General features: G+C 37.6%; 1 protein-coding gene across 4 annotated transcripts in view; it reads right to left on the bottom strand.

Annotated features, from left to right (window-relative positions):
• LOC117966425 (synaptobrevin homolog YKT6) overlaps window positions 1–21,077 on the bottom strand; it is a 160,382-nt gene extending 139,305 nt beyond the window's left edge. The window contains exons 1-7 of one of the 4 annotated variants that reach the window (XM_059013519.1): window positions 20,794–21,077; window positions 18,269–18,402; window positions 16,296–16,378; window positions 13,807–13,907; window positions 13,088–13,192; window positions 11,981–12,046; window positions 9,683–9,769 (exon numbers count right to left, since the gene is read on the bottom strand). In XM_059013519.1, coding sequence (XP_058869502.1) covers window positions 9,698–9,769; window positions 11,981–12,046; window positions 13,088–13,192; window positions 13,807–13,907; window positions 16,296–16,378; window positions 18,269–18,372 — 531 coding nt within the window. In that variant the 5' untranslated portion in view covers window positions 18,373–18,402; window positions 20,794–21,077 and the 3' untranslated portion in view covers window positions 9,683–9,697. Of the gene's footprint in view, window positions 1–9,682; window positions 9,770–11,980; window positions 12,047–13,087; window positions 13,193–13,806; window positions 13,908–16,295; window positions 16,379–18,268; window positions 18,403–20,793 lie in introns of those variants that run through there. The other 3 variants (XM_059013518.1, XM_059013517.1, XM_059013520.1) reach the window with 3 other exon arrangements.
• Between the last annotated feature and the right edge of the window lie 982 nt (window positions 21,078–22,059).

Genomic DNA, 22,059 nt, shown 5'->3' with positions numbered 1-22,059 from the left:
TGGTCTAAATTTCTAACTACACGATAATCAGCCAAAATATACTTTGCTTTTTATGCTGAAAACTAGATTTTAGCAACCTACATCAAAACAATGCCGCACTGACTTTGTCCCACCCCCTACTGTACAGTATTATTTGTTTTATTATTTGTTTATTTAGCAGACACCTTTATCCAAGGCGACTTACAGAGACTAGGGTGTGTGAACTATGCATCAGCTGCAGAGTCACTTACAATTACGTCTCACTTTGACTTTGCTGAAAAGCATGGCAATCACAATGCCTTAGAGAGAGTTTGGAATTAATGAAAAAAGCTGACTGGAGACGAAACAAAGACAAATTAAATATGGTGAAAGAAAAACAAACTGATAGGAGGAAAGTGTTTATGGCCCAATGTAGGAAACATTTTGTTTGAATGGAGTACTTTTAATGACTTTAATACATACTGTAACTGTTCTTCGTGTCAGTGCAATGCAGTGGTACACTTGTAAACTATGTGTATGGTATGGTTCTGATTAACAAATCAAAAGTAATGTATTATTGTACTGCTGGAAGTTTAATGCAATTGTACTGCACTGTATGCAGTGGTTTACACTGTTCCTACTGGCACTTACAGTAGTAGTATATCTATATTTTGATGCATTTTGACATTGTTCTTAAATTGACTTGAACCAATTACAGTAGAGAGTCAATTATCCGATCTTTGTCTAATCAACCGAACGCACCTGTAATCACATGATAAATTATGTGTGGTGTATTACGCACTCAGCTTCTGCTGCTAAAATGGCTACGAGATTTAGCTGCCAAAAAAAGGACCAGAATTATTCAGACCACCAAAACCTTAGATGGAGCATTGTGTGCTTTAAATGGTTGCAGTTAAAGGGTACATAAGGACCTTTTTATTTTATTGTGTTACATGTTCCCATGTGTTGCTACAACTGTTTATGTAAGGTGTCTGTATTGTTTAATTTTTATATTTTATTTTTACATTTTGACCACTTTATTAAACTTTTAAAATTGCATTCCCTGCCTCAATATGGCTTCCCATGTACCCGCATGGACCTCTCAGAACTACATTTCCCATCATCCTCCTGCTCTCTGGTAAATCCATCTCAGTTACATATGTGAGAAGGAGGATTATGGGAAATGTAGTTCCGAGAGGTCCATGTGGGTATATTAATTCTACTACAAGTAGCAGCACTCTAAGAACCTCTAAAAATATTAAAGTTGAGATCTTGCTACCACCAGTGCCCCTCTCTATGTCGTGGTGCTGATTTAAATTCTCTGAGCAACTGTCAAATACAAGATGCAAACCGACCTAAGATTTTAACATCATTAAAATCTGTGAAGTTGGCTCTTTTTTACACACTACCTCTTACAAATAAGAGTCTTTTCTTTCTGATTTTATATCTGAAAAGAAGCTTGACGACTTATGTTTAACAGAAACATGGCATCAACAAGATTATTATTTTCTGTTAAATGAAGTAGCGTCACCTGGCTACGGCTATGTGGAAAAAGCTCGGGCTGCTGGTCGGGGTGGGGGTCCAGCTGTTTGTCATCATTTAGATATAGAATTGAGCCTGGTACCTATTCTTGATGTGAACTTATTTGAATGTTTGGCTTTAAAATTAAGATCCTCTCATTTACTTCTTGTAATTCTAGTCTATAGCCCTCCTAGACCTAATACTCATTGTTTAGTGAGTTTGCTGACCTCCTTACATCTCTGTGCCCAATTTTTAATAGAATTCTCCTGTTAGGGGAGATATTAGATCTCATTATTACTGGTGGTTAAGGTAGTAAATGATTTGTTGATGGCTGCAGACTCAGGCTCCCCATCCATTCTTGTTTTATTGGATCTAAGTGCGGTCTGAAGGACCTCATTGGTCTTTCTGTTACTGTCCTTCAGTGGTTTACCTCCTAGCTGTCGAACAGAAAGCAGTATATTACCTTAGGGGGGTTAAAGTCTGTGTGGCAAGACTGCGAGTGGTGTGACGTGACGAGATGTGTTTGCGCTCGGCTTATAATAATAAATGAAATAAACAAAACACTTCACAATACACAAAACAAAAAGAGACCGGTGGCCAAAATAAACCAGCAAACAAATACCGTGTGGTACAGCGGTAGCAGTTGCTTCTCTTATATTCTCCAGCTCAACACAGTACTCTCATCTGTGGCTCAAAAAATGCCTCAATCAGCCTGGAGCGGGTTCTTTTAAGCTGTGGCTGGAGCCTTAATTAATTATCAATAAAGCAATTACCTTGTTGAGGCACCAGCCACATTCTCACAGGTTTTAATTAAAAACAAACAATAAAACACTGCTTTTTCACCGTTATAAATACAAATATATAAAAATACAAATAATAATACAGGGGCGGGGTGTACCCCGTCACAGTCTGACATTACCTTTGTTACATCTGGTGATCCTCAGGGTTCTGTGCTGGGACCTCTTCTATTTAATATTTACATGCTCCCACTGGGTCAAATAATTAGGCAGTACGGCATTCAATTTCATTGCTATGCTGATGATACACAAATCTATTTACAGACTAAACCGGATGTTTCTTTGGCTGTTTCTGTACTTAACTGTCTGACTGATATAAAAACATGGATGCAGCAAAATGTCTTGCAGTTAAACTGTAGCAAGACAGGGGTCATGTTATTGGGTTCTACACATCAGATCAGGAAAGCTGGCAATTTAGGGTTGGTTATTAATGGGCATTAGTCCAATATCAGAAGTTACTAACCTAGGTGTAAAGTTCGATTCCACTCTGTCATTTGAGGCTCACATTAAGAATATCTGCAAAGTGTCCTTTTTTCATTTATGGAATATTGCCCGCCTTAGGTCAACCTTGTCTTTGCCTGATGTGGAGAAACTAATTCATGCCTTTATTACATCAAACTTGGTCTATTGTAATGCCTTGCTTGCTGGTGTTTCTTTAAAATTAATGAATCGGTTGCAGTATGTGCAAAATAGTGCTGCACGGCTTTTATCAAGATCAAGGAAGCATGAGCATATATCGCCAATCCTGGTATCATTACATTGGCTACCAGTAAAATTCAGAATAAACTACAAGATCTTGATGCTGACGTTTAAGGCTTTGCATGGCCTTGGCCCATCATATGTCAGGGACATGCTTAACCTTTATTTGCCACCGCGGAATCTGCTTGTGCCGAAGACAAGGCTGTGCACTATGGGAGACCGGGCTTTTTGCTCGATGGTCCCCTGCCTATTGAACAATCTGCCTGGACACTTGATGGACTGCAAGACTACTGAGGCTTTTAAATCTGGACTCAACATATTTTTATCAATTGTCTTTTTTGTAATTGTGCTTATTGTTTTACATGTATTTCTCTATTTTTCTTTTTTGTGACTCCTGCTATGAAAGGCGCTATATAAATACAATTCATTAATAATAATAATCTAATATAATAATCTTTATTTATAGAGTACCTTTCATACCACAAGGTTCAAGGCGCTGCACAAAAAACAAAAAAAGAAGGTAACAGAACACAAGATTAAAATCAAAGTTAATAAAACGGCATAAAATTGATAAATAAGTTAACAGGTTAAAAAAGAGAAAAGACTAAAACAACTAAAAACAACAATATTTAAAATCAAAAAGCTAAATTATAAAAATAGGTCTTAAGCCTAGATTTGAAAGTAGCTACTGTAGGTGAGCCTCTGACATGATCGGGCAGAGAGTTCCACAGCTGCGGAGCACGAACACAAAAAGCAACCTCTCCTTTCCTCCTGAGCCTCACCCTCGGAATACAGAGGAGGCCACTATTAGTCGACCTCAATGCACGCCGAGGCTGATAAAGAGACAACAACTCTGAGAGGTAATCTGGTGCCATTCCATTTAGTGCTTTAAATGTAAGCAATAGAATTTTAAAATCAATTCGATATTTCACTGGAAGCCAGTGCAGAGAAGCAAGTACAGGAGTTATATGTGCTCTACTTTTGGTTTTGATAAGGACCCTTGCAGCTGCATTTTGCACAAGCTGCAGCCTTAATAAAGCTTGGCTAGTAAGTCCAGAAAAAACAGCATTACAGGAGTTAAGTCCCCCAAATGTATTTCTGATAAATCAATTTGTTGCTGAGAGCCTACTATCAACACTTCTGTCTTATCAGAGTTGAACTGCAGAAAACTTAAGGACATCCAAGTTTTGATGTCAATGATACACTCAAGTAAAGCTGATGTTGTGCTAATGTCACCAGGTTTCACAGAGATGTATAACTGTATCATCAGCATAGCAGTGGAAATTTACAGCATGTTTATGAATAATCTGGCCTAGAGGTAACATGTATAAAAGAGAATAATATCGGACCAAGAATCGAACCCTGAGGGACACCACAGGTAATATTTTCTAAACCAGACACAGACTCCCCCAGTGAAACAAAGAACTGTCTGTTTGTAAGGTAGGATCTAAACCAGTTTAGTACTTTACCATCTAGGCCCACCCATCCCTTAAGACGATCAATTATCAAACGCAGCACTAAGGTCCAAAAGAACAAGAATGGATATAGCATTTGAATCTGCACTCATTAATAAGTCATTTATTACTCTTACCAGGGCAGTTTCTGTACTGTGATTTGAACGAAACCCAGACTGAAACTTTTCAAACATATTATTAGTAATTAGAAAGCCATTAAGTTGTTTAAGCACTACCTTTTCAAGAACTTTTGCTAGAAAAGGGAGATTTGAAATGGGTCTGAAGTTACTCAGAAGTGAACTGTCTAAGTTGGGTTTTTTAAGTAGGGGCTTAACCAGAGCAATTTTGAAAGAAGCCGGAACTATTCAATTTTCCAGCGAACTATTCATAATGGCAAGAATATCATTACACAAGTAACTAAGGACATCCTTCAGAAACCTTGTTGGAATGGGATCTAACATACAAGTTGTGGATTTCATGTGCATGACAATCATGTTTAGTTCCTGTACAGTAATACAAGAAAATGATTCCATCACTGTTTTCCCCAGTCTATCTGAAATAATTAAATTAGAACCATAAGATGGAATTTGTTCCCTAATAGTCTTTATTTTATTTTAAGTAGTTGAGAAATTCTTCACACTTGGACGAGGACACTTCTATGTTGCAGATGGGTGAGAATGAAGGATTTATCAATTTATCTATTGTTGAGAAAAGCACCCTGGAGTTATTTTTATTTTCCTCAATCAATTTGGAGAAACATGCACATCTTGCAGATCTTGTAGCTTCATTGTACCTCGATAGATAATCTTTCATAATATCAAAATAGATCTGTAATTTTGTAGCCCTCCATTTTCGTTCCATCTTACGACAGTCTCTTTTTATTTGATTGATAGTATTGTTAATCCAGGGAAGCCATACTGAGGCAGGGAATGCAATTTAAAAGTTAAAAAAGTGGTCAAAATGAAAAAAGAAATAAAAATAACACACACCTTACGGAAATACATGGGAACATTAAAATAATAAAATAAAAAGGTCCTTGTGTACCCTTTAAGCAAATTAAAAACAGTCACCTCGTTCTTGATTTTTCTTCTATTTTGTCAGTAAAGGCTGGAGATCCTGTCTGTTACTGAGCAGCTAAATAACTTATTGTATTAAATTTCAATTGCACGTTATTACAATGCTTAAAAGCAAGTATCAAAAGTATAGAAACGTTTTACTGAATTTTTGAAGTTTAATGATTCCTAAAGTTCTGTAATGTGTCAAAGTTGTGCTGAATTGTATTCTTAGATGATTTTCAAAGTTTGGTATATGGTACATTTAATTACAGTATTGCATTACCATAACTGTAGGTGTTAGTTTTACTGATTGCAAATTATTTGTAAAGCTTTGTAATTTTGTATGCTTAGTGTGATAGAATAGGTTACTAGCTATATATCAGCAGTAGGTACTTTATTGTATACATTATTAAAGGTACAGTCATTGTTATTAATGCCCGTTTGATTATCCAAACAAATTGATTACACCGGGTAACAATTTTTTTTTTTTTTTTTTTGGTTCCTGGGTAGTAAGTGTTATTTCCTAATTGCTTATGCCTCAAAAGTATAGAAAATGGCTATTATTCCCCACAAACTTTGCTTTTGTGACCAGGACAGTGATATTTTGAAATGTACCTATTTTCCAGAACATTCCAGATAGATTCAGTGCTGAGTAAACTTGGAGTAACTTCTAGAACTTTCTAGAACTTTCCAGTAATATAAATAGTAGTATAAATACAGGGGCCTTAAGCCCACCAGTTCAGTTTAGTTCCAGCTGCCTAAGTGGATACATATCTGCATTTTTCTGAGATGGCATCAAGAGGCTGCAAGCATCCGGCAGACGCATTTTGCTATGTCTGCGGCCAATTTATCAAGACAAGAGCAAAAAAGTACTCCGTGGAAGCAGATGTGTGAGGCCTACAAGGCATATTTCGGCATGCCTGTCGGAGATCAAGACAAACCCTGGGCACCTCATTTCACCTGCGAGCACTGCAAAAAAACTCTGGAAGGTAAGATGGACAATTGTTGCTCGGAATTTTATGTTATAAAATTTGTTAAAATTTTTAAAATTGTAAAAGTTTTTAATTTTAAAATGTTTTACAATTTTCAATGTTATTCATGGGTGAAATAAATGTATTTTTGTAGGATGGTACAGAGGGGAAAAGAGAGCCATGAAGTTCGCTATCCCAAGAATTTGGCGGGAACCCACTGACCACTCAAGCAACTGCTACTTCTGCATGGTGGACCCTTCCAAACGTCGGACTGGCAAGAATGCACCTGCTATCACGTATCCGGACCTTCCTTCATCCACCGCCCCGGTGCCACACTGCCATGAGCTCCCCGTACCCACTCCTCCGGAGAGAGAGCAGCCGTCTTTAGAAGAGAGCAGCGAGTCAGAGAGCGAGGAAGACTTTGTAAATCCAGATGACAATTTCAGAGGTGGAGCTGAGGAGAGAAACCCATACTACCCCAACCAAAAAGACCTCAACGACTTGATTAGAGATCTTGGTCTCACCAAGTCCAATGCCAAGCTTTTGACGTCTAGGCTCAAGCAGTGGAACTTGTTGGATTAAAGTGTGCAAGTCGCAGATCAGAGGAAGCGTCACCAACCTTTTTCCAGCTTCTTCACCCGTCAAGATGGGCTCTGCTTCTGCCACAATGTGACCAGTCTGTTCGAGGCAATCGGAATCGCCTGTAACCAGAATGAGTGGTGCCTCTTCATTGACAGCTCATCCAGGAGCCTCAAAGCCGTGCTGCTCCATAATGGTAACAAGTACCCGTCTCTTCCCCTGGCTCACTCGGTGCACCTCAAAGAGGATTACAACAGCTCTAGATAAGGAGTCGGCAGCCTTCAAGTACCTTCAAGACTTCTTCCCTAAGCTGTCTGAGGCAAAGGTCAAAGCCGGTGTCTTCGTCGGACCACAGATAAAGAAGATCCTGGAGTGCAATGAATTCCCCAAAAAGCTCACTAGTAAGGAGAAAGCGGCTTGGAACAGCTTTGTCGCAGTGGTTCGGGGCTTCCTGGGCAATCACAAGGCCGAAAACTATGTGGAGCTGGTTGAGACTGGTGAAGAACTATGGCACAATGGGCTGTAGGATGTCCCTCAAAGTCCATATCCTTGAAGCTCATCTTGATAAATTCAAGGAGAACATGGGAGCGTACTCGGAGGAGCAAGGCGAGCGCTTCCACCAGGATATACTAGACTTTGAACGCCGCTACCAAGGACAGTATAACGAGAACATGATGGGAGACTACATTTGGGGGCTGATTCGTGAAAGTGATTTACAGTATAATTGTAAATCTCAAAAAACTACTCACTTCAAAATCTTTTGTAGTCATTTTTGTATTACTTTAGTATAAATACATGTTAATTTGGATTCATATGTTGTTTTTTTCTGACTTTATGTGAACGAAAAGACACAAATTCGCCCGTTTTCTCATTGGAAATAGGTAAATTTCAAAATATCACTGTCCTGGTCACAAAAGCAAAGTTTGTGGGGAATAATAGCCATTTTCTATACTTTTGAGGCATAAGCAATTAGGAAATAACACTTACTACCCAGGAACAAAAATTGTGTAACATAGTGTTATACGAACTAGTATCGGTCCCAATTACTATTATTAATAATTACTGTTATTATTAGGCTTCCAAGCCAAATTATTAGGATAACTGACTCTACTGTATTTTGAAAAACAGAAGAGAGCTTCTATTAGCAGTTTAACTCAAAACAAACAAAAAAAATATTAATGTAATAAAATGTTGCAAACAAGGGTTGTATCAAAACTAAACCTGTGTATTTTTCTTTATTATATGTGTTCAACATATAATATGCTCAAAAAAAAAAAAAAAAAAAAAAAGGATTTTATACTCAAAAAAAGGTGTTTTCCTAAAATTGAAGTCTCAAAAAGGGGGGAGTGACTTTTAGGCCAGTGCAACCTATACAAGGAATTTTACAGTGAGTCATGTGCATGAGATAGTAGCCCATAATTTACACCATGTCTCTTTAGGGGTTCCGTAGTAATGAGATCATTCAAAGGAGACAAACAACATGTTACACAAGCATTTTCCACCCAAGCAATCCATGAAGTTTATAGATCTTTCTTATCCATTCATGACAGTGACACTTCTGAACTTGTAAAGGATATCTATTAGGCTGTTTCAGAGAACTTTTGAATCCTCAGCAACCCACTGGTGACTACACACGTTGTCTGAAGTGAACCCACCTGCTGTACCAGAGTGAAGCAGCGGGTGCTGAAAAGCCTTGTCAGCTCTTTACCGTCAAGTAAATCGTAGTTTTTGTGTTTAATATCCATTCTTTTTTCACTGGAAGGCTGATTTTAAAGCATGATATTTATATGCAATGGAATAGATCCCTCCATTTAGATTGTAGTCCTCTCTTTATATATTAAAGGAAGTTTTTGGTTTGCTATTTATTTTTTTATTTGTGATGCAACTGTTAGTTTTTGCATAAGAGAAATGATCTGCTATTATAACAAACATTCAAATAGGACCACATTTTAAATACATTAAACATATATACATAGACTTCTCATACATAAAACAAGCTATTATTATTAAGCTTGCATTAAGAATTTTTAAAAACATGAATAGTTTAGTTACATTTACATTAGGCTAGCTATCTGATTGATTATTAATAACTTGAATATATTCATAAATGTATTTATATTCATACCTTGTTTAAAAGCGTGCAATGATTCAAATTGCGCCATTAGGAGGAGAACGGCACATTTCCATACAATCGATTCAACCATTTCATGGCTTAACAGAAACAAGAAACTAGCCTAATAATCATGAACAGGATCTCCCACATACTTGTAACTAGGGATTTCAACACGTAAACAAAACGCTGGGGTAAAAGACATACAAAGAAAAAAGAAAAGCACTCAAGCACTGCCTTTACTTTTGTTGTTCAAATGCAGCTACCCTAGTGTATTCACAGCTATACTGTATGTATTGTCCATCACAGTTCACACAGTCAAATGCTGCAAATCTATAATTGTTTGTGAGCAATTTATTATTTGGCAATCTTAATTATCACGCACATTATATTGTTTGTAATACATTATCAAACAGAATATATTGGTAATACGAATATAGAACTTTTATGACTATGTTTTAAAGTGTATAGAATGCATATAAACTAAAATATATACCGACTAATACCTTGGCTGTAAATATTTAAGAGAGGTACAATTTCATTCATTGCTACATCAGCTTCTGGAGTCCCCATTGGAGACAGCGCTGTCAATCATGGTACTACATCCGGGGATTAGCTTCACAGACTGAGTTAAGGTTGGTGGAAGCATTTAAAAAAGAAAATGTAAATAAGTCATAAAAAAATGAAATGGATAAAGTCAGGATCCACATAAACCACAAGAATAAGGAATTCCAATTAAATTACCCACAGAGAATGATTAAACTGACGAATCCCTGCTAACGTACTCTTGGTGGTGGAGCCCGACTGTGCAGGAGTAACTTCTGAGTTAGCAAAAAATAAAATAACTCGCTAAATACTTTATCAATTTCTTCATTTCCAAAACAAAGGCACTCCTAGTCAATGAGTACTATCCGGCTGTCAGATATGGTGTTTAAACAAGCGGGCATTTTTTAGTTATTTTAGCTCAAAAAAAAAAAAAAAAAATGGTCAAAACTATTTTTTTCTGTAACTTGAAAACTACTGCACAGATTTTCACGAAACTTGGACAAAGAAATTCTCTGTCACATGGACACGGAGCATACGAAATGCTGTCCCGATCCGTTTTGAAACAGCCGAGAAAATACACCCCTCAAAATTTAGTTAAACAAGGCTCTGCCAGCCGCTCTTACCTATAACGTCACAAATCGCACCGTTATAAAAGCAGATGGTTATTTTGAGAGAAGCAGCAAAGGACATCTACATGGGAAATCTGAACTTGTCTTTCAAATCACCAAATGAGAGAAATTCTGAGCTGAGCTTCAAGTTTAAAGTCAGCCATTCTGTTCCTTGGGTTTTAAAAGAGCTTAGTTTAGCTCTCCGTGGGGATGCAGATTTTTTTGCTTTGCCTTTTGTTTGTAAATAAAACGAACTGCTTCGAGTCTTGAATCTGAAGAATTGCACCGTCAAACATAGCAAGCTACCACACTTTGAGATACAGTAGATGTCAGTTATTAGCAACCCTGATAGACAACTTTTGGTTATTAACAACATTTTCTTAATGACAACTTTTTTTTTTTTTTTTACAATTTCTAGGCTACGGCAAGCAAACGAATACATCGTGCACAGGCATAGCAGTGTCTGACTGTCGTCTGTCATCATGGCTTCAAAACGGGTAGACCTTTCTATAGCCGATAAAGTTCGGATTCTGGAGGCACTACGTGAACCCGGTGCTAAAGAAGTACAGGGAGCAGAAAAGTTGGGCATCTCAAAATCTGTTGTATCCCGTATTTTGAAATTGGCTACGAAGCTGCACGCAAAATTGAGTGGGATTTACAGCTGGAGGTGGAGAATCGTAAAAAAACAAACATTAGACAACCACTTCTTTTCAAATGATGCTTCTGTATTAAATGTAAATACTGTATACCATGTGTGTTTACTGTTTGTAAGGATATTGATAGTATGTTGTTGTAGTACTATGTGTACAATACAGTACTGTGTATAATTTTTTGTTTTACACATTCGTATAGTATTAGTAAACAGTTGTTTGTTTTGATATTTGGTGTTTTTCGTGTTTATTTTTTTAACTGTAATGAAACAGTGCGCTGTTTCTACAACTATAGTATACATCGTTTTTCCAGATACATACACTTGAAAATGTGGCTTTTTGCTTCATAACAACGTTCGGTTAATAACAACTTTATGCTGGGAATTGAGAGGTTGCTAATAAGCGGCATCTAATGTACTAGAATTAATCTGTATACTAACCGATGTAGTTTACTTAATTTGAGTTCAAATATCCGCTACATTCCTTCCACACCATATCCATGGTAACAAGTGTGCCTTAACTACAATTGCTAATTTACTTATATTTTGTAAAGTGTAACTTTGTTTTATAAAGATTTTTCTTTTTATTTTCTGGTATTTTGTATTAGCGAAAAACACGGGGATCTACATATTGGTAAAGAATTCTTGAAAATGTAGTTGCGTTTGAAGTAATAAAAATGTTTAACTATTTTAATAGTACAGTGAAGCTGTACAGGTGTTCAATGTACGAGGGCGAAGAGGCTGTTGCTATGATACTGTTTCCAAGGTAAATGTAACCTTTTGACCTTTAAACTGCAAAGGTATGTGAGATAGACGTGGAGCATAGCTGTGCCGGTGTTACCTTCAATGTGATTGATGCGGTGACTTTTCAGATGGAAATAAAAATAAAACATGGGAGAATTACAATAAATACTTCTGATTTTTTTTTTCTTTTTTAATATTTTGCATAACCTGTGGCATGAAAAGCGCTGCTTGAGTTCAATGGAAAGGATTGCAGAGTACAACTCTAAATCATGTAGTTCACCGAACTCACCAGAATGATTTTGGTTTCGTCCAACTCTGCCTGTACTTTGGACATAGCATCAGCCTCCCGAGGATTCTAGGAGAAAGGAGGGACCATGACAAATGATGTAGTTAAGAACAAAACATCTTGGCAACTCTAAACTAGAATGGCTAAAAAAAATAATCAATAAAAAGAACACAGGTGTAACATCAACTATTTTTTAAAGCAATAACCTCCTTTAAATGCATTTACTTTGTTTCCAGATATTGACTTGGAAATTCCTGTGTCACAGGTAATAGGACCCCACCTGAGCCTCACTGGGGTCCATCAGCTATGTATAAATATCTTCTCTATAGGGAGTTGTTATACTACATTGTAGTTGCTCTAACACAGATCCCGACAGGAACATAAACAGCTTCTTCTTCAGTAAACTAAGCTCCTTTTGATGCGATACAAGGACTATTTAGATTTATAAACAAAACATTTAAAATAGTTTGCTTGAATGTACACTTTAAAGAACTCAAATTGCATACGAAAAATACTACAGTATAAATGATGCACAAGTATGTATCTACAGAACACACGTGCATATATATTACCTGAAGTAATTAATCTAACACAGTGTTTTATATACATTATATTCATCCCAACTAACATTTGCTACTAAATAATACTACAACTTTATGTATTGTTATGATTACAATTTACTATTTGCTATATCCAGTATAAGATTGTTTGTTTGTAATACTACAAACATTTTAATTACCTAATGTAATTATCTGCAACTGAATCCATTCTGTCCTGCTAGAGTTGAATTTACTATTTTAGACCCCTAATAAAATGTGCATTGATCACTTTCCATCAGTGCCATTTATTTGGTAGCATCATGTGTAAACGACACATGCCACAGGTCTATTGGTTAATGGCGGTTATTGAATTTGACAGGTTCTACTGTATATGCTGTCCATAAGAGACTGTTGGGACAAGTGGGATCCTATTACCTAACACAGGACGTTTTTGGTCAGATGAGACCAAGTCAAGTGTGGTCACGGTCAACGTGAAAATAAAGACTGGGGGGATTTGGGCGCACGCTGTTCTGCTTCCGAGAGGCAGCCTGTGTTCCATGTTTTTCCTCACCTGGTATTTGGCGAGGTAGCCGTCTAGTGCGGTGTAGTTGATTGTAGTTGGCGAGCCAGAAGGCCAGTCTATCCTATCCACCTGCTTGGAGAATTCATCTAATACCTGAAAAAGGAAACCAAGGAATGAATCAACCAGCTTTGCGCTGCTCTTTAAAATTAATACACAGCTTAGGTGGTCAAGTCAGAAAGAACTCAAGACTTTTCATTTAGGGATTTGTGATCAGTCTCAAGATTTGTATTTTGTTTTTTTTCTTCTTTTTAGAGTCGTAATTGGTGTTTAATTTCAGAAAAAAAAGCTTTGGAGTAAAAATAAACTTATCTAGACCCTAGTACTACTTGATGGAAAGACCTCTATTTTGCAATGTTTCCTGGAGACAGTTTAACATTGGAGAATATGTGAAAATTATATTTTAGTCAATACTAAGAAACTATATGTAACTATATTAATTAAACTATGTTAGTCGTTTTATCTGCTCATGAACACCCTGACTTAATAGTCTAGGACAGTTTTAATTTAATAAGATTCATTATTGAACTTTGTCTCTTTGAAACATTTTCTATATTTAAAGCACCGATAGGCTTGATTGTTGTAATCAAACACACAGAATGTCGCAGACAGAAGCAACGTGGGTCTTCTAGGGTCCGTGCGCCTGAGCCAGTTGATAATGGGAGAGGCATGTAGAAATAGCAGGTGTATTTAAGACTGCAGTTTCTTACCTTATCGAGCAGAGTGAAGCAGACTCTGGAAGGGTACTCGTTGTCAGCGATCACCACTGCGCTCAGCGAGTCATTACGCACGTACACGTGGCACAGGTACTCTGGGGGAAGGCAAAGAATATTCACCCCATGGATCCTCTGCATACAACATAGTAAAAACAGAGATGCTCTACAGAACAGAACACACTTTCTACCTCAGTTCAAGTCTGCACTGAAGGTGATTGGTTTGCAGTATAATGATATAGTATGCAATGTATCAATTATAACTATAATATAATTGTAACCGTCATTTTTATCCAGGGATTCTTGGGACAAGCCAAGTCACAAGAGCAATGTCTGAAATCAGCAGAACCCAGTGATGTAACTTCAGCTTGGTTAGAAAGTCGCTTAATCTTTTTTCTAACTACAGGCATTTCTAATTGAAAAGGCGGCAGCCAGCCATCATGAAGTTTTGAAAAGTACCTGTGAAAATGCAACACTATGGAGTTTTTAGTTATCTTGAAAATGGGAACCCTCATTGGTGCAGTTGCACACAGAGTATGGGCTTCAGCTAGAGCATCTACTAGACTTGTGGTGGCAGTCCTAAAACCTTGCCGGCACTTGCCAGATTTCATTGCTGTGTTATAGCCATAACAGCAGTGCAAGGTGGTCAAACTACACCCATAACATAGGTAAGGTAAAATTTTCTACATTAAAGAGCCTCCCACGCACTGATGTTTGTCATGACCATGGTACACAATGGGCTCTCTTTTAATGATCAAACTCTCTCTCAGTTTAGATCGACGCCATATCAGAGGAACCACTGGGCAAGATAGGACAGATTTATGGTCTGGGATCCACAATCATATTCTTCAAGCAGTCGGATTTAACAAAACTTCAGGGTTTTCAAAATAAGCCAGCGACCGGCGAGGTCCACCACATAATAATATATTTGCACCAGCTACTTTATTAAAAAAATATTAAGATTATTTTCAGGTATTATCATTGTCCATTTTGTGTTGTATTATCGTACTGTAAGGCGATAGAGTACATAATAGCTATACATATGCATGAAAATTGGGGGGTCATGTAAAGTACGCCTTTCACAAAAAAGGCATGATGGGATATCAGCTGAAAGCTTGTCAGCCGATTTCGGCTTCATACAACTGTTGTGATGGTGACCAAACGTGTGGGGGGGGGGGGGGGGGGGGAAATTAAAATGAACAGTTGCGTTCAAGAAATTTTGAACAAGAACCATGAAAAACTAAAATAAACACACTTAAGGTTTGAACGTTACACTCGTGCATTTAACAAAATGCCCTGAAATTTCTTCTGAAAAGTAAAAACAAACTGTCTACAAGTGTGTATAAATGTCCCTGGGTTCTGTGTTACTTATTTACAGTTTACAACATTTATTATAAGAAATATACAATTTAAATAAGAGTCGTGTAAATTTTAATGGCCCCTGTGTGTGTGTATGCGTGTGTGTGTATAAGCAGGGAAGCGGTAAGCTTGCCTCAGCCGGGATTGATTTGATGGACGTCCGGGTAGGCGGGGACATGAAAGCCCACATCAACATGGACAGAGCTGACAGCTGAGTCAGACAAGCTGCTGAGTGGATGTGCAAGACTGTTTGTTGTTTTTGGTGTGGCCCAGGCCGACAGGGGCCGGGAATAATCATCCCAATAAACTATGGATTCCAGTACCTGCAAACTGTATGTGTCTCCTTCCTTCATTTTCCATGGTACACTACAATATTAATTTGGCCATTGTAAATCATTTCAGTAACAAAAATGACAATACTTGTTATAAGGCGAAACACAAATAATGCAGTCTACAATTATGGACCCCGACAGCAGCGTTATAACGGGGTAGCACTGTATATGACAATGTGCTTGCTGAGGTGTATTTAATATCAAAAATAGCAGAATGAACACGCTGCAGTTTAAACTTGTTTTTACTGAAATATAAAGGGTAACATGTAATAACAGCAGTCTGTGTTACAGTACATGCTGTCAGATTAGGACTTGACTAATGATGAGCATGGGAGCTGCAGCATGCTGTTTCCCATATTACTGCACACAATTAAAAGGTGCGGTCACCATTTCCACACACATTTTCAGCCAGTCTTGTATTGCAGGGGCCTTGATGCTCCAAAAGTCCATTTTTATTCTTGTTGATCTTGCCTTGCTGTGAGCAGCGCTGAAATAAAACTCCTTCATTGCACTAACGGAGTACTTTGTCAGAGACTACAAGCAGACCACTAGTACATGTAAACCATTCAAAATCATGCCAGAATGCACCCCCATCGGCCTTGCACGCTACGATGTGATCAGTGCCCCCTACTACTTTGTAAGTGCCACATAACTTAAAACTAACTGCAAACCCTGCAACGTACTAAAAACATAGGTCAAGCTTTATTAAATGACAAGTCTTTAAGAATGCTAACCCTACTTTTAAAGGAATATATGACATCCTATTAATAAACTGAAGTTTTGTTGTTTGTTTACCTTGTTCCTTGACAGATGCCCGGCTTCCATGCGATGAACGTTCCACAATCAAGGAGCTGGTAAAGGTCATGAACTCTTGCACACTGAAACAAAACCAGTCAGTCACTGTGTGTCACGCTGTACTCTGCATTAGCTAGACCTCTTTGAACACCAGTTTATTGGATTTTTGGCATGACAGAAAGCAGCATATTAAGCAACAATTAAATTAGAAAAAAAAGATATAATTGAATCACCACGGAGCACAGGAACTGCTCCGTGCACATTACTGTGCTCTCACATGGCCTGCATGTTTCTGGCTATCAAGACTACAGAAAACTGCTTCCAGAACATACACTGTCTGCACACATGTACTAAATATCAGGTTGGGCCACTGTTTGCCCTGAGCACAGCCTTGACACAAAGTGGCACAAGGTGCTGGAAGGGTGTTCATCCATTCAGTCACTGATATTTCAGCTTGACAAGCCTCCAACAGCCTAAAAGCATGGCTTATAACAGAGGTTTATTTAACCTAGTGTAGTATACGTTTTAAAATAAAAATGCATGTTTGTTATAACATGGATTTCTTTCAAAACTGCACATTTGAGACTTATACAGTCAGCACTCACATATCCGACTCTATAAAATGTTGACTTCAGTGACGGTTAACAGGTGTGACGCATATCTGATTATTTCATTCTGGCCCGTTCCAACCCTTGTCCATTTTTTCAGGGAACACAAAAAAAGATATGTCAAAAATAAATAGCTGAAAGGACTGTGTTTTTAAAATAATTAGGCTTCCGTTTAGATGTCCTGTAATTAGTTTGGTTGGTACAGTACTATATTTTCAACAGAAGTAGTATTTTAATTCAGAACGATAGGATTCTGAAAATTCCACTTGCCAAAAGAGACGAATGTGGACACGTGGACTGTAATACACTACATACATTTAAATCAAGTACGTATTGTAGCAGTATGTAAAATGAAATTAAAATGTCACCCATGCACAGAACTGCGTAAAAACGTAAAAGGCAATGCAATTTAGCAAAAGATTTAAAAAAAACACCAGTTTCCAGAATTAAAACAGTATCCAAAGTCAGTTTTCAAAATTGCAGAATATAGTGCTCGATAAGGCCCTAACGGCATAGTTTACTAACAAATGAAAATGAACAAAAGCATGTGAAATTGGAGGAAGCGCTTTGTAACTGCACAATAAAGACTGACAGATTTGGCATGCGAGAAAATAAAAAACACGCCCTGTGACGAATAAACAAGTAGATTGTAACATTGAAGAGATGGGCATTGTATCAGAAAACTGACAAGAGTCAGAAATCACGTGTGACCGGCAAGTGTATTCATTTGTTACACATATATTTATATATAAATAATGGGGATTGATTTTAATCTTAATACAAGGGCGGTAAAACACGACTGACATGTAAATGGGTAACGGATATCCGAGTGCTGACTGTATAATGAATGAATGGTATTGCGAGGAAGAATGTATGGAACTTGCTTGTTAGCTACAAATACTGCAAGAACGCCACCATACTTTAAGTCTTTCACCTCTGTAATCCATCTCAAGCCAAATAAACTTCAGATGACTGTAGCCAACACCTCAAAAATCACACGACTCATCACATTACGAACTGGGCACCTTTTATTCAATAACGCCGTGACCTGAATGAGCGTGGAACTGAATGCATAGAAGCTTTATCTGCTACTACGTGTGCTTATAAGTAGATACATTTCATGTGCCCGAAATTCCAGGGATGGAAATAAGGCTCTCATTGCATAGCAGTTTGAGCCAATCCTGATTTTGCTAGGAGTTTAATAAAACACACCTGAGCCTAGCTACCTATACATTGGGGCTAATCAAGATTGTATTAAAACCTGGAGTGGGTGAAACTACTATGCAATAGGACTCTTATTTCCATCCCTGAAATACCTAATCTGCAAAACAAAGGAAACGTGAATAAGGTGGTGAAGGTACAGACCTGGACCTCTGAAAGAAGCTGAAAGAGGACAAGTCATAGGCTGCTTTGAGGAGGTTGGCTTTGGAAGCCCCTTTATGGAGAACACTCAGGCTGTACAGCTTCATGGCGAGTCACCCTGACAATCACAACAACCCCTGAAACACAATACGAATCGTTACTGCCATGCAGGTACACAGTGTTTCCAGAGAGAGAAGCCAGCAAAACAATCAGATTCCTTTCACTTCGATCAGATGCTTTTATTATCACACACTGGCAATGCACAGCAGTGGATGCGGGTATGTCACAGTTCTGAATGTTTCATATTTATGGATGATATATTATTATTATTATTATTATTATTATTATTATTATTTATTTCTTAGCAGACGCCCTTATCCAGGGCGACTTACAATTGTTACAACATATCACATTATACATTATTTCACATTATACAGCTATCACATTATTTTACATATATTACCCATTTATACAGTTTTTTTTTTTTTGTTTTTTTTTAACTGGAGCAATCTAGGTAAAGTACCTTGCTCAAGGGTACAACAGCAGTGTCCCCCACTGGGGATTGAACCCACAACCCTCCGGTCAAGAGTCCAGAGCCCTAACCACTACTCCACACTGCTGCCTAGAGAACCATTTCACTAATTGTGATAAAACTTGCTAACAATACCGAGTGTATTCACAATCTATGGGGGTCTATGGAGGATGTCTGTCTGACCGACCATCCGTTTGTAGCGTACGATGGATGCATTGCAGGGCATGGTGATCTACTTTTTCATGTTACTGATAGTTCTAATTTTGAATTTGCAGCTGTGGTCAGTGCTATACCTCTGGTATTATTCCTTGCCAATAAATTAGATAATCTTAATCAATCTGCATTACATTGGAGCTTTGGGACAGATTTGGGAATATAAAACATATTTAATATAAATGAAACCGCCTTTATTACGAAATGTGTTATATTATTTTGTAAGCGATCAGGATTTGTAAGTGCCATAAATGACAATCCCTCTGTTTTTCAGCATGGTCCAGAGTCTTTACTTTCATAAATGAATGAGCTATGAAGATAAGAACTGATTCTATTTAGCCTTGAATAAAGAAGAATTAGATAAAGGGGCATTCAGAACAGAAAATAGGAGGCACTTTTTTACACAGAGAATTGTGATGGTCTGGAACCAATTCCCAGTAATGGTTGTTGAAGCTGACACCCTGGGATCCTTCAAGAAGCTGCTTGATGAGATTCTGGGATCAATAAGCTACTAACAACCAAACGAGCAAGATGGGCTGAATGGCCTCCTCTCGTTTGTAAAATTTCTTATATTCTTATGAAGACTATGGACCCCTCCAGGTGGAAGAGCTAAATAGTTAGACATGTTTATAGAAGCAGTTAGAAATGAAATAGTAACACGCCTAAAAAAAAAAGAGATAAACTTAATTTAACTAAACATAAAGAAGAAGCGCTACACAGATTAAGAGGATGAGAGTAACAGTGTCAGACCAGCAGATACAGGGTCACAGATTGTAATAATGGACAATGTGGATATGAGAGCAGTAGGGTCACAGATTGTAATAATGGACAACGTGGATTACATGAAAGCAGTAGAGATTGAATTGCAAAATGTAAATAAATATGGAGGAAAAACAAATAACATACTAAAATAAGTGAGCATTTTAGAAGACAAATTGTATAAAAATGGATTTATATCCAAATTAAAAACACTAAACTTCCACAGAATACTATTTTATTTTCCCTGGATGTAAAATCCCTGTACCCCAGTGTTCCTAGGAATGAAACTTTAGAGGCATGTAAAGAAGCATTGGATAACAGAACAGATAGCATAAGAACTACACAAGAAATGTTACATATGATCTTTAGAACTTATTTTACATGATTAAAATACCTTGATTCAAATTGATCAAGGCTCTATTAAAACAGTTCTTTACTCCAAACCGACTGACATGCATCAGTACCGATGTCATCTGCACATCCTAGCCATGCTAAAAGAGCCATTTCTAAAGGACTAGGTACAAGGACAAAAAGAATATGTTCTGATGAACATATTAGAATAAATCGTAAAAAGGGATATAAAAATAGATTTTAGAGAATGAGTTGACAGACTCAATAGAAATGAACTACTTGAGTGTGTAAGAGAGGAATACCATTATTAATTACATATTCTACATTACCTAACATTTCAAAAATAGATTGGAAGCACTGTCGTATACTTAATAATTGAAATGTATGTTAAACATATCTAAACGCTGGCTCTTTTGAGCAGAAACGAGAAAGACATGCATTTTGATGTTGATCTTCGTATTTTAGTTTTTGTTTCAGAGAATTCATGAGAGACTGGCTAGTACTGTGGTAAAATCCTCTTCGTTCCCTGTGGTGTTTTGTATACAATCACACTGCTAACTGGTGTTAACAGTAACCCGATACCAAGACACTTTAGGTTGATACACCTTCATTGTAATTTGTGTAAAAATGTTTCCTGTCCATCATTACCCAAACCCTCTCCGGCAGGACTTACCGAATCTGATTCTTCTTCTCTCGCTCGCTCTAGGCACTTCGTTTCTCTCCTGTCTATCACCCCAGGATCTCGACCTAAGTATCTACAAATGTAGCTTCCCTGCTCCTTTAACAGCGGCTGATGAAAATGGTATATTAAAAAATACAACAGCTGAAAATAAAAACCGAGATGAAATCCAACACAGAAACTCCCTTTTCTTCACCTAACCACGTCACTCCAGCGGAAAGCGGTCCTACTGTCAAACACAACCGGCTGGAAACACGACACAGAATCGCAGAATCGTGAATGATTTAAAAAAAAAAAAAAAAAAAAAAAGTACCCCAGAGAAGGCTAATTGGTTACTTGACCTATTTGCAGTTCTCCTGTGCAGAGTTACTGTACTAAACGGAAATGGTATGCAGTTACCTTTCCTCGTCGAGGTCTGCAGTGATGAGTCTGATATTCACAAGCATCTGCACTAGTCTAACGTTTTCACCAATTCTACAGTTTACAGAAGCTACAAACAATTCCGTACATCACATTAAGGATTCCAGTGTAGTATTTTCTTTCTATTACAATAAAAGCATCGTAAACGTATTATGGTAAGAAATACTGTATAGCGCCTTTCACGACAGGTCGCCCTCCTCCTGTGTGTGGAATGCCTCGCCCTGTGTGATGCGCCTGCCTGCGTTAACCTATTAACAATATTACAAAAACAATAAACAATAAAAAAAAGAACTGCATAAAAAAACAGTAAAATATGTAAAATAAATAAATAAATAAATAAAGGTTGGTGGGATTATATAAGCTATATTATAAAAATGTGTTTTTAATCTTGTTTATAAAAAGAGCAACAGTGGGAACAATATGTGTAATGGAGAGAAATTTCCACTTGACATCATCAAAAATTCACTGTGTTATACACTGGTTGGCCTATTTTTAAGTGATTGTAACCTTGTGTTAAATGTTGGTTGGTCGATGCCTGTAATGTGCTACATGTATCAATAATGTATACCTGCCAGACGGACGCACCACGCCTTGTACTTCAAAGCATGGGTGCGTTCACGAGACGCACACTTTGCTAAGTCTGTGCAGATTCTGCAAATATTCTGAAAATTCATTGGCTACTTGCTCCGATTCTGTGCAGAATGGCAAAAGTCTGCGTGGTTGAACGCACCCATATACCACAGTAACTCCACCTCCACAGTGACGCGATCGCCAAGCCCCATCCATGCAAAGTCAAGGTTTTTTTTTTTTAACGGAATCTACTTTCCTCTGTATTGTCAA

This window comes from Acipenser ruthenus, chromosome 46 (assembly GCF_902713425.1).
Source record: "Acipenser ruthenus chromosome 46, fAciRut3.2 maternal haplotype, whole genome shotgun sequence".
NCBI classification, from domain to species: Eukaryota; Metazoa; Chordata; class Actinopteri; order Acipenseriformes; family Acipenseridae; genus Acipenser; species Acipenser ruthenus.
The sequence above is the reverse complement of the archived record's forward strand: the minus strand, read 5'-3'. Positions and strand labels throughout refer to the sequence as shown.